The sequence below is a fragment of the Leucoraja erinacea genome, chromosome 29, assembly GCF_028641065.1.
Source record: "Leucoraja erinacea ecotype New England chromosome 29, Leri_hhj_1, whole genome shotgun sequence".
In the NCBI taxonomy this organism is placed as follows: Eukaryota; Metazoa; Chordata; class Chondrichthyes; order Rajiformes; family Rajidae; genus Leucoraja; species Leucoraja erinaceus.
In genome coordinates this window covers 6695149-6708135 of record NC_073405.1, presented here as the reverse complement: position 1 = coordinate 6708135, position 12987 = coordinate 6695149, and the positions used below count along the sequence as shown (strand labels likewise).

General features: G+C 48.1%; 1 protein-coding gene across 2 annotated transcripts; it reads left to right on the top strand.

The window, feature by feature from the left end:
- The first annotated feature begins 5303 nt into the window (after window positions 1–5303).
- Window positions 5304–12693, top strand: uba52 (ubiquitin A-52 residue ribosomal protein fusion product 1). 2 transcript variants are annotated; one of them, XM_055658465.1, is made up of 5 exons: window positions 5304–5416; window positions 7294–7401; window positions 8689–8775; window positions 10645–10747; window positions 12527–12693. In XM_055658465.1, the coding sequence occupies exons 2-5, from the start codon at window positions 7299–7301 to the stop codon at window positions 12618–12620; spliced, it is 387 nt and encodes a 128-aa protein (XP_055514440.1). In that variant the 5' UTR covers window positions 5304–5416; window positions 7294–7298; the 3' UTR covers window positions 12621–12693. The 2 variants fall into 2 exon arrangements, with proteins under 2 accessions (XP_055514440.1, XP_055514441.1); XM_055658466.1 differs by lacking the exon at window positions 5304–5416 and adding an exon at window positions 5843–5869.
- Window positions 12694–12987: the final 294 nt, after the last annotated feature.

Here is a 12987-nt window from a genome sequence, read left to right as displayed (position 1 = left end):
AAAAACTTTTCACTGTACCTTGGTACACGTGACAATAATGAAATAAAAGGTGAAGCACTCCCTCCCCCCCTCCCTCCTCCCTCCTGACTGTGCCTTGAACCAGTGGACTGTCTGGCAGTCTGGTACTTGCTCAACACTGCCCCCTGGCTGAGGATACTCTGCACTGCTCTGCTGAGTTACTCCAGCACTTTGTATCTTTTCAACGTTGCAGTGAGTTGTGGACGTAGCCCAGACCATCATGCAAACCAACCTCCCTTCCATTTACTCCATGTACACATCACGCTGCCTCGGCAAGGGCAGCAGCATAATCAAGGACCAGTCTCACCCGGGTCTTCCCAGCTGAAAGGCCTGTTTCCACGCTGTCTCTCTGAAGTCTAAAGTCATTCCCGTAGAATTTCTCATCGCACAGGATAGCAGAGTGCTGGAGTCTGGTGATCACACGATACTGCCAGGCAGACACAAAATGCTGGAGTAACTCAGCGGGTGAGGCAGCATCTCTGGAGCGAAGGAATGGGCGACGTTTTGGATCGAGACCTCAGGTCTGAAGAAGGGTCTTGACCCGAAACTTCGCCCATTCCTTCTCTCCAGAGATGCTGCCTCACCCGCTGAGTTACTCCAGCATTTTGTGTCTACCTTCGATTTAAACCAGCACCTGCAGTTCTTTCTTACACACTCGGTACTGCCATTTCAAAATGCCAGTATCCATTTTAATCATATCATTTCCTCTGACTCAGGGGTGAGTGTGCTAGCAAGTGAGTCAGGGATGACATTGCGCTGTGGGAGGGGTAATGTTGAGGGAGCACTGCATTGTTAGAGGCAGTATTAGGAATCTTTCGGCAATGGGACATTCTTCTGGAGTTATGTGGATAGCTGCCCTTGAGATGAAGAGAAGCAATATCGGAATAGGAAAGCAGCAAGAATGAACACCATTGTCTGCAGAGAGTTACACCGTCTCACAAGACAGCGGTAAAAAAAGACTTTGAGGTGTCTGGATTCCCGACAAAGGGGTTTGATTATGCAGATGTTTGCAGTGAATTGTGGATGTAGCCCAGACCATCACACAAACCAAACTCCCTTCCATTGACTCAAATGAATGAAAGAAAGGTATACAGTGGTACTTTATTCCATCGTACTTTATTATCAGATGTACCGAGGTACATTGAAATTCATTTTTTTGCAAACAGTTCAGTACAGGTATTACTATACTTAAGCACACCTTAGATACAGTACAAGTGTATAGAAGTAGTACACTGAGGCATTATACAAAAACTCATGGATGTGATCTTTCATTTATTTCCTTTCCTTGCAGAAACACTTGCAGGGGAGAACTGGGTGCCTCACACACAACAGGAGACGCATAGAATGCAAGCGGGGCTGGAGAAGGTAAAGGACAGGAATAGCTAAACAGGGAGCAATGGGAGCTGGTTAGATATGAGGAACTAAAGAGAAAGCAGCAAGTGTTGTAGTAACTCAGTGGGTCAGGCAGCATCTCTGGAGATCTTGTTTAGGTGACGTTTTGGGTCAGAATTCTTCAGACTGATTATGGTAGGGGAGGGGAAGCTGATTAAGAAGTGGGTACAGAACAAAGTGATATGTGGATTATAGGTGTGTGTGTGTGTGTGTGTGTGGGGGGGTGGAAAAAGGCTAGTGAAAAGGAGACAAGATAAGATAAGAGGAGGAGTGAAATTTGAAGAGAGGAGTGGGAATAATGGAAATAGATAATGCTCCTTAATGTGGATCATTCTTGAATACATCAACACTGCCCCTTTAATGTCTTACTGTTTGATTAACACGGCAAGATTGCTTTTCCAATGCAGTTAAATTGTCCCTTTCATGAAACAACACTGTTTCCTCATTAAACTATGTTGTTCATTATAACTCATGACAACAGTTTATTTCAGACAGTGGACCTGGTATTTTACAGTGGCCCTGCTATGCGTACTCCAGAGGGCAAAGACCATGGGTGCCGCCTGCTGGAGGGGTTGAATTAGGAGAGAACTTGCATTTGTGAAGAATCTTCCCTATCCTCAGTATCACACAGAGTGAAGAACCCTTCAGTCTAAAGAAGGGTCCCGATCAGAAACGTCATCTATCCATGTTCTTCAGAGAGGCTGCCTGACTCTCTGAGTTACTACTCCAGCACTTTGTGTCCTTTTGTGTAAACCAGCATCTACATATCCTTGTGTCTCGTCCAGAGTCAGGAGAGTGTTTAATTGTCATATGCACCAATAATGGAATAATGAAATTCTTACTTGCAGCGGCAGAACAGGTCTGAAAACACAGTACTCGTAAATAACACGATAAGTAAATAAATAACACAATGAATAAAAGTTCAATAAATCAAAAGAAAAACTCAGGTAGACACAAAATGCTGGAGTAACTCAGCCGTACAGGTAGCATCTCTGGAGAGAGGAAATGGGTGACGTTTCGGGTCGAGACCCTTCTTCAGACCCGAAACGTCACCCATTTCTTCTCTCCAGAAGTGCTGCCTGTCCCGCTGAGTCCCATTTTGTGTCTACCTTCGATTTAAACCAGCATCTGCAGTTCTTTCCTACACAAAAGAAAAACGAATATTAGTGAAAAACAAAAGCCTGGAGTCCCTAGTCCCTGTCATTGTGAAACAGCTGGGACTGTTCTCCAGAGTAACTTCCCAGAAACAGCAGTGGTAGACACAATCAGTTCAAAGTTAAGTACAATAGGTGGAACAAAAGGGGAAGATACAGAGTGTAGAATATAGTTCTTAGCTTTGTAGTATTAGTTCCACAGCATCGTCAAGGACTGCTCTCACCCCAGCCATGGACTGTTTACCCTCCTCCCATCCGGGAAGCGCTACAGGTCTCTCCGTTGCCGGACCAGCAGGTTCAGGAACAGCTTCTTCCCTGCGGCTGTCACACAACTTAACTCTACACCTTGGTGATTGCCAATCACCCCCCCCCCCCCCCCCCCCCCCCACCCCGGACACTCCCTCCCCCAGAAAAATTGCACTAATGTATGTACATATATATATTCTGCTGTTCATTATTCTCTGTTCGCTCTTCTGGGTGAGATGCTAACTGCATTTCGTTGTCGCTGTACTGTACACTGCACAATGACAATAAAGATTGAATCTGAATCTGAAGTCCAATGTCTTCAATGGGGTAGAGATGAATCGAACACTACCTTTGTTTATGTGCGGACCACTCAGAAGCTAATAGCAGAAGGGGAAGAAGCTGTTCCTGAGTCAGGTGGTGCTTCTGTACCTTCTGTCAGTTGGGAGCAGGGAGAAGGAATGGGACAAGTCTTTGATTATGTTGGCTGCTTTTCTGAGGCAGCAGGAAGTGTATATGGAATCAATGTTGGGAAGTCTGGTCTATGTGATGGACTGGGCTACATCTACAACTCTCTGTAATTTGATGCGATCTTGATCAGAGCTGTTCCTAAACCAAGCCGTGATGCAACCCAACAGCACAGACACCTTGCGTTCTGCTAGAATGACGCACTTGTCTAATTACAGCCAAAGTTTAATTTACACGCTCCTAATTTCAGAATATCGCGCTCATATTTATGCCTGGCACAGCATGGCATTGTAGTCGCAAGCAATGCCTGGCATATGCTTGAGTTACATGCTCCTTTTCAAGCATGTATCCCCTGCATGAAACGCAGGCTGCCTTTCTTCATTCCACGGTGCATCTGGAGAGGTTGGTGTGCCAAAATTCTTAAGGGATTGGACAAGCTAGATGCAGGAAGAATGTTCCCGATGTTGGGGGAGTTCAGAACCAGGGGGGCACAGTGTAAGAATAAGGGTTAGACCATTTAGGACTGAGATGAGGAAAAACCTCTTCACCCAGAGGGTTGTGAATCTGTGGAATTCTCTGCACACAGAAGGCAGTGGAGGCCAATTCACTGGATGTTTTCAAGATAGAGTTAGATATAGCTCTTAGGGCTACTGGAATCAAGGGATATGGGGAGAAAGCAGGAACGGGGTATTGATTTTGGATGATAAACCATGATCATATTGAAAAGTGGGCTGGCTCAAAGGGCCGAATGGCCTGCTCCTGCACCTATTTTCTATGTTTCTATGCCTTCTTGGCTGTCGCAGCAATGTGGTTGGTCCACATCAGGTCATTTCCCTTCATCCATTCCCCTTGATCCACGAGTCAAACAGTTGACACTTCGGCCAAACAAAATGAGTTTGAAATTAATTGAGCTGGGAGATCAAGGAAGATGAAGATGAGAGGTGGTGAGGTGAGAGTGTTGAGAAGTAGATGAGAAGGGTGGATTTATGTCCCGGGACAAGACCAAGAGAATGGTTTTGAATGAATAGAAATAAAAGATCTGCGGGAGTGTTTGCATCCAAGAGTGTGATGCTTGTAATCCTTCACACCTGCCAAAGAAAAGACATCAGAAACCTCTTAATTCATCTCTAACTTACATCAATTCTCACTTTAACCCTATTAAAATGTTTTACCTTTTTTTAACCATTCTGTGTGCGTCTTGACATCTGCTGAAAAGTAACATTAAAGTGGCAGAAATTTGTAGCCTTCCACCACAGTGAAGAATGCTGTGGTGGATGTTTGTGCTAAATTTCATTGTGTATCATGTGTTCTTTGTAAGTGTATCGCTGCTGGCAAATGCATTTCACCGCATGTGATGAATAAAATTGACAATTGACTTTGACTTTGACACAAAGCGTTGGAGTAACTCAGCGGGCCACGCAGCATAGAAACATAGAAAATAGGTGCAGGAGGAGGCCATTCGGCCCTTCGAGACAGCACTGCCATCTCTGGAGAAAAAGGATAGGTGACATTTCGGATCTAAACGTCACCCGTCATTTTTCTCCAGAGATGCTGTCTGACCTGCTGAGTTACTACGGCACTATGTATGTACTTTTTGGTATAAATCAGCATCTGCTGTTCCGTTTCTACATTCCTCAAATTTGCTTCCCTGTCAGTAAAATGGTGGCTGATCCTTTCTTAACTTTAAGTAGACTTTAAAGTCTTAATGTCCTCGATGTGCTACCATTAAACCTCGGCCAGGAAGCAGTTACAACACTGTGAGGGGGAAACCAGAGTGTAGAGACCCCACACAGCAATGGGTGCTGCAGTGAAGGGGATGGCCAGGTACTGGCATCGCTGCGTTTGCCAGTCTAAAAGATGGCGCCCTCCACTCCTGACTCCACCAGCTGTATGATTAAGTAATTATTAAGTTTTGGGGAGATAGCAACTGATTAAAAGGACACCAGAAATGGGAGATCGGCACTCCAGCGGGACATTACCTTGAGCCATTGCTTCAAAGCCGAGTCTCTCCCCCACTCCACTCGACTGAAGAGACCGCCTTCCTTCAAAGGAAGTGACGCAATAATACCACGTGCGCCAACACGACTTCCGCTGACGGCGACGGGCCTCTCGCTCTCAGTGTCGGAGCGGCTGCGGAGCGGGTGGGTGTCGAGTCCGGCCCAGGGTAGCGGCGGGTGGATGGATGGGTGGGGAACAGGGGGCCCGGGGCAGGGGGAGCGGCTGCGGAGCGGGTGGGTGGCGAGTCAGGGGGCCGGGGTAGCGGCGGGTGGGATGGGCGGGGAACAGGGGGCCCGGGGCTGGGGGAGCGGCTGCGGCGGCGGGTGGGTGGCGAGTCCGGCCCCAGGGTAGCGGCGGGCGGGATGGGGTGGGGAACAGGGGGCCCGGCTGGGCGGGGGGGAGCAGGGCTGCCGCCGGGGGGGAGCGGGCGGGGTGGGTGGCGAGTCCGGCCCAGGGTAGCGGCGGCGGGTGGGTGGGGAACAGGGGGCCCGGGGCAGGGGGAGCGGCTGCCGAGCGGGTGGGTGGCGAGTCCGGCCCCAGGGTAGCGGCGGGTGGGGAACAGGGGGCCCGGGGCAGGGGGAGCGGCTGCGGAGCGGGTGGGTGGCGAGTCCGGCCCAGGGTAGCGGCGGGCGGGTGGATGGGTGGGGAACATTGGGGGGGGCCCGGGGCTGGGGGGAGCGGCTGCCGAGGGATCGGGGAGTCGGGCCCCGGGCAGCGGCTGCCGAGCGAGAGCGGGACCAGGCTGCGGATTGGGGGAGGAGGCCCCGGGCTCATGGTGATGTGGAGGCCCGGGCCTAGATCAGGGGTGGCAGCCCGGGGATTGGGCCAGCGACAGCAGGCGGACCGAGCCGGGTACATGACGGGGAGGGGGAGGCCCCGGCTTCGTTATTGGGGGAAGGAAGTGGCCTAGAACAGGGCCCGTGACGGGAGGCGGCCTAGACCTGGGTCTCTTGTCACACGATACCGCCGCCCGGGCCCCGTGAAGAGATAGCCCGGGTCTGGCCCTGTGAGGTGGGAGGCGGCCCGGGTCTGGCCCTGTGACAGGAGATGGCCCGGGTCTGGCCCTGTGACAGGAGGATGGCCCGGGTCTGGCCCTGTGAAGAGATAGCCCGGGTCTAGCCCTGTGGCAGGAGATGGCCCGGGTCTGGCCCTGTGACAGGAGATGGCCCGGGTCTGGCCCTGTGACAGGAGATGGCCCGGGTCTGGCCCTATGAGGTGGGAGGCGGCATGGGCTCTGTGGGCCCGTGAGAAGAGGCGGCCCAGAGCCCAGGCCCGTTACATAACCATGCAGCGGCTCGGGCCCTTGACGAGATGAGTCCGGGGTCTCTGCGTGTGACAAGAGGTGGCCTGGACCTTGGGGGAGGGGGCGCCATGGGAGCTAGGGGTCATGAGGAGAGATTTACAGGCTGGGAGAGGCCCGGGCCACAGGAAGAGGAGGTGACACAAAGGTCGAGGGGAAGTGTTAGAGGAGTCGATTACCATTGCCAGTTTTCACGTATTTGGGCACAAAATGCTGGAGTATCTCAACGGGTCAGGCAGCATCTGTGGAGAAAACGAATAGGTGACGTTTCAGGTCGAGCCTCATCTGACTGAAGAAAGGTCTCGACCGGAAACATCAACTCTTCCTTTTCTTCACAGATGCTACATCTGTGAGTTACTCCAGCATTTTATTGTCGGTGTAAACCAGCATCTGCAGTTTCTCCTTAAACTTCATAACTTTGGGGTTAGGTTTAAGAGAATGGAACTGTAGGGAGGGAGGCAGGTTTTAGTCAGACCTTACAGTGAATGTATTGGGGTAGCATGGCACACTGTGTCGGGAGGTGGTGTGAGCTAAGGGGTGTGGGCTAGATGCGTTCCAGGGAGGATAACATGGAGTGGGTTGTTTTACTTCATGGATGGATGGGGTTCACCCTGGGTTGGAGTGGCGTAGGTTTGGATTTTTTGAGTGCTGGAGTTTTGAGTTGCATCTATCCCTGTGTGACACCGTGGAATTTAAGTGTTCATTCACTTCCTCTCTTAGAAAAGATGCAGATTTTTGTGAAGACCCTCACTGGGAAAACGATCACCCTTGAGGTGGAACCAAGTGACACCATCGAGAATGTGAAGGCCAAAATACAGGACAAGGAAGGTGAGGGAAGGAGATGGTTGTGTTGGAGATCATGCTGGGGCTGGAAGGGTACTCTTGGCTTTTGCCATGTCAACTTAGCTGCATTTCTGAAATCTTTCTCCCATAGTTGGGTGACATTTTCAACACTGACATTAATCTGGAATGAGGTATGAAAGGAGGTAGCTGCGGCAGGGAATATTGCAACATTTAAGAAGCAATTTGGCAGGTGCATGGGTAGGACTGGTTTAGAGGGATCTGGGCCAAATGGGACAGGTAGACACAAAATGCTGCAGTAACTCAGCGGGTGAGGCAACATCTTTGGAGGGAAGGAATGGGTGGCATTTCGGATCGAGACCCTTCTTCAGACTGATGTTGGTTGGTGTGACAAGTTGGGTTCAAGGGCCTTTTTCCACAATGTATGAGTAGATGGTTATGGTCATGGTGGTATTATATGGAAGCTGGCCAATTTACTGATTTGACCACGTTAATCTGCTTTTTATTTAATTCTTCACTACACTACACTTGATTCTTCCAATTGCTGACTCACTTGAGCCAATTTATAGTAACTAGCCAACTAATCAACTTGCACTTTAACAGAAACTGACACTGGTGCCTGATATTCGATGCCTGACTCTCCTGGCTTGGTTGAGAAATGGTAGTTTTTACTATGACCAATGGTAGTGAGAATAATGAAAGTTGCCTATAGTTTTTTAGTTTTTAGAGAAACAGCATGGAAACAGGCCCTTCAGCCCACCCGCCAGTGATCCCCGTACACTAGCCCTATCCTACACACTAGGGACAATTAACTTTTTAAGAATCAAATCCAATTAAACTACAAACCTGTGTGTTCGTCTTTGGATTGTGGGAGGAAACTGAAGCACCGCTGGAAATCCTACACGGTCATGGGGTGAACGTGCACGCTCTGTACATGCAGCGTCCGGCGTAGTCAGGCTCAAACCTGGGTCTCTAGTGCTGTAAGGCAGCAACTCTACCACTGCGCCACCATACTGCCTCATAGAGTTCTATCCCACACATTAAGGACATTTTGCAGAAGCCAATGGACCTACAAACCTGTATGTCTTTGGAAACGTGGGCGGAAACTGGTGCACCTGGAGAAAAACCACGTAATCACATGGAGAACGTACAGACAGCACCCGTTGTCGGGATCGAACCCGTGTCTAGGGGTAACTACTGCTGCGCCACTCTGCCTTCCATTTATAATGAAAGGAAAAATTTGTGTTGATGGGCAGGCTGTGTGAGTGGACTGACTTGTGATATTCTTGTTAACCCCACCTTTTTTTGTTGCAGGGATCCCCCCGGATCAGCAGCGCTTGATCTTTGCTGGCAAGCAGCTGGAGGATGGCCGTACTCTGTCTGACTACAATATCCAGAAAGGTTGGTTTACTGGGGATCCATTCCATGTGATTAGGACTCATTTCTGGGCCTCTGGTATTGGGGCAATGCAAGGCTGTCTGACGAATGATGTAATAACATTGAACTGCAGATGCTGGTTTATACCAAAGATAGATACAAATGGTGGAGTAACTAAGCTGGTCCGGCAGCATCTCTGGAAAGAATGGACAGATGACATTTTGGGTTGGGACCCTTCAGACTGATTTGGGGGAGGGGGAGGGATGAACTGGAACAAAAAAAATATTTTCTTGCTGCTAGTTCTCCTCTGACCCCCCCCCCCCCAATCAGCCTGAAGAAGGGCCCTGACTCAAAACGTCACCTATCCATTTTTTCTCAGAGATGCTGCCTGACCCGCTGAGTTACTCCAGCACTTTGTGTCTATGTCTGATGAATGAAGTGCTTGAGGTGAGGGTAGGTTTAGCAGTCTGTTGGGGTGAACGGTGGATGGTTTTGTTGGCAGTAAAATTGGACTGACCTGCGATAGAAAAATAGGTGCTGGAGTAGGCCATTCTGCCCTCTGAGCCTGCATGATCATGGCTGGTCATCTAAAATCAGTACCCTGTTCCTGCTTTTTCCCCCATATCCCTTGATGGCTTTAGCCCTAAGAGCTAAATCTAACACTATCTTAAACTTCCAGTGAATTGGCCTCCACTGCCTTCTGTGGCAGAGAATTCCACAGATTCACAACTCTCCGGGTGAATTTTTTTTCCTCATCCCTGTCCTAAATGGCCTACCCCTTATTCGTAAACTGTGACCCATGGTTCTGGACTTCCCCAACATCGGGAATATTTTTCCTGCATCTAGCCTATCCAATTCTTTAAGAATTTAAAATGTTGCTATAAGATTCCCTCTCATTCTTCTAAATTCCAGTGAATACACACCCAGTCGACCCATTCTTTCATCATACTTCAGTCCCACCATCCTGGGAATTAACCCGGTGAACCTACGATGCACTCCCTCAATAGCAATAATGTTCTTCCTCAAATTAGGAGACAAAAATTGCACACAATACACGTGCGGTCTCACCAGGGCCCTGTACAACTGCAGTTGGACCTCCTTGCTCCTAAACTCAAACCCTCTTGTAATGAAGGCCACCATGCCATTAGCTTTCTTCACTGCCTGCTGTACCTGCATGCTTAGTTTCAGTGACTGGTGTGCAAACACACCCAGGTCTTTTTGCACCTCCCCTTTTCCGAATCTGACACCATTCAGATAATAACCTACCTTCCTGTATTTGCCACCAAAAGTGGATAACCTCTCAATTATCCACATTATACTGCATCTGCCCACTCGTCCAACCTATCCAAGTCACCCAGCAGCCTAATAGCATCCACATTGCAGCTCATACTGCCACCCAGCTTTGTGTCATCCGCAAATTTGGAGATGTCATGTTTAATTCCTTTGTCTAAAACGTTAATATATATTGTAAATAACTGGAGTCCCAGCACCGAGCAGTGACCCACTAGTCATTGCCTGCCATTCTGAAAAGGACCCACGAATTCCTACTATTTGTTTCCTGTCAGCCAACCAGTTCTCTATCCATGTCAATACCCTACCCCAATACCATGTGCTCTAATTTTGCATACTAATCTCTTGTGTGGGACCTTGTCAAAGGCTTTTTGAAAGCCCAGATACACTACATTCACTGGCTCTCCCTTATCCATTCTACTTGTTACATCCTCAAAAAATTCCAGAAGATTAGTCAAGCCTTGATTTCCCCTGACTTTGACCCATCCTGTCACTGCTTTCCAAATGCACTCTTTAATAATTGACTTCAGCATCTTCCCCACTACTGATGTAAGGTTAACTGGTCTATAATTCCCTGTTTTCTCTCTCCTCTTCTAATTTCAGAGTCCACTCTGCATCTGGTGCTGCGTCTGAGGGGAGGTGCCCTGGACCCCAGTCTCCGAGTCCTTGCTCAAAAATACAACTGTGACAAGATGATCTGTCGCAAGTAAGTAGCCAGAGATGGAAGTCTGCTGCAGGGTTATTGGCTATGTGTGAGCTGTTGCTTTGTTTTGAGTGGGTCATCCAGTTTATACAGTGATACTACCATGCAAAGATCCTATAGCAAGCAAGATAGCCCACTCGACGAAAAATATATAGTAGGGTTCATTGGCAGATTCATGGGTAATTTGCGGCCCCATTTCCGTAACCGCCTTCCGTTTCCAAAGATCGTATAGCAACTGGAATCTCCATAATGCTATTATTTTACCAACTACCGCAGTTGTGAACAGTGTGAATGAATCAAATGAATTACAGTGCCAGTTTAATACAACCATCAACTCAAGCACAGCACATGAGCCATTTAAAAAAAAATTAAATAATACTTTAAAAACATAAAAAAAAGAAAATTAACAGAATTATAATTTATTGACATATTAATCATTAACAAAAAAAAGCAGAATTATGAATTAACAGAATTATGAATAATGGGTCTAACACTATCTCTCACACACACACATACACACTGTTCCCCTGCAACACTGATTACACTGCGCGAGGGATTTACAAAGTCGGATAGGGTTACTGAAATGGCCGACGAAAAGGGTGACATTCCGCTCCGTAGCGTACTACACGTCAGCTCATTGGTTTTAGCTGGAGTGCACTATCTTGCTTGCTATAGGATCTTTGCTACCATGTACAGCTGCTTGTTGATGCACAATGGGAGACTTGATTCAGTTCTGTTCAGTCAGATCAATCCTGGCCTGACTTTTTTTTAATCTCATTGCTCTTGCTCCACTCATTTAAGATTTTAGTGTCCCTCCTAGCTTCAGCCCTGAACAGCCCAGGCCAGGTTTCTTTCACTTTGTTCTGGATTCCCCCTCCCCCCCCCCTCCCCCCCCCCCCCCCCCCCCCCCCCCCTTTACTATAGTTTTGATCAGTTTGAAATAGAAAATAATGGGAACCCTAACTCTTATTAATCTTTGAGCACAATGATGATGTAGCTTGTTCTTTGACTCTTTCAATTTGTGATCATCCCTCTCCGTGGCAACCACTGCCTTTGGAGGCGCAGTATACTTTGGATATAGTCCAACCAGACTTTTACATCACTGACAATATCCGGCCCTTGTCATTTTGCTTTCCCACAGAGAAAAGCCAAATTTCTGTTGCATTATTTTGTGCCTGTCTTTTTTGGACTCCAGATCCACAATTCCTAATGTTTCACCTATTAGAAATTATTCTATCGTGAATGACCATGAGCACACTATTGGTGATTTTTCTTGTCCAGTCTTTGATTTGCTTTAGTACTTTAGATACAGCGTGAAAACAGGCACTTCAGCCTACCGAGACGGCACCGACCAGTGATCACTCCGTACATTAGCATTATCCTACACACTAGGGTCAACTTACAGGGCAATTAATCTAAAAACCTGTATGTCTTTAGAGTGTGGAACGAAACCAAAGCACCTGGAGGAAACCCACAGTCAAAGGGAGAACGTGCAAACTCCATACAGATGATGCCCGTAGTCTGGGTCTTTGGCACTGTAAGGCAGAAATTATCACTGCCATCCAAGCTCAATCATTGAAGATTTATGTTTCTTTTCATGTCCCTTAATGCGGCTCTTATTTTGTGTGAATCATTATGTTGATCTTTTATGAGGTAAAACCTTATGTGGGTGAATTCTGTGTACAGAAATGTTGTCGTCTCTGTGGACGTGGACTGAGCTGGTGGGCTGGGGCTGCCTTGCTTTGACCGCGAGTGTTGAGAATATGTTTTGCATTCTCACAGGTGCTATGCCCGCCTGCATCCTCGTGCATCCAACTGCCGTAAAACCAAGTGTGGCCACACAAACAACCTGCGCCCCAAGAAGAAGCTGAAGTAGAATGTCGAGGTCCGGTTGCCCATGTTAGGCTTGCATTTGTGCTGAATTTCCAATAAAAGCCTGTTGCATTGCCCCCATTCAGTGTTTACTTGCTGCCAGTTTCTGAAGGTACGTTCTAAATAGGATTGATGCCAGCAAGCCTGATAGCCCCTGCTTGGCATTGAGTTCCAGTGGACCATGTCGGGCGGACATGTGCAGCTCTGCAATCTAACTTCATTGCCTGGCATGGCACTCGCTGTCAAGCCAAGCGACCCAGCTAGTTCGGTGAGTTCAAAATCACATTTCTGCAGCAGCACCATATTCATCTAAAAAATGAGCTGCAATGCAGCTAACAACTTGGCATGTTTACATAGCAGAGAATCTCATA

What these genes read in the sequence shown, in the direction of transcription:
- uba52 (XM_055658465.1), top strand. Translation starts at nt 7,299, where the DNA reads ATGCAGATTTTTGTGAAGACCCTCACTGGGAAAACGATCACCCTTGAG. An exon ending in CAAAATACAGGACAAGGAAG is followed by an intron (nt 7,402 to 8,688) that starts GTGAGGGAAGGA and finishes TTTTTGTTGCAG; the next exon opens with GGATCCCCCCGGATCAGCAG. An exon ending in GACAAGATGATCTGTCGCAA is followed by an intron (nt 10,748 to 12,526) that starts GTAAGTAGCCAG and finishes GCATTCTCACAG; the next exon opens with GTGCTATGCCCGCCTGCATC.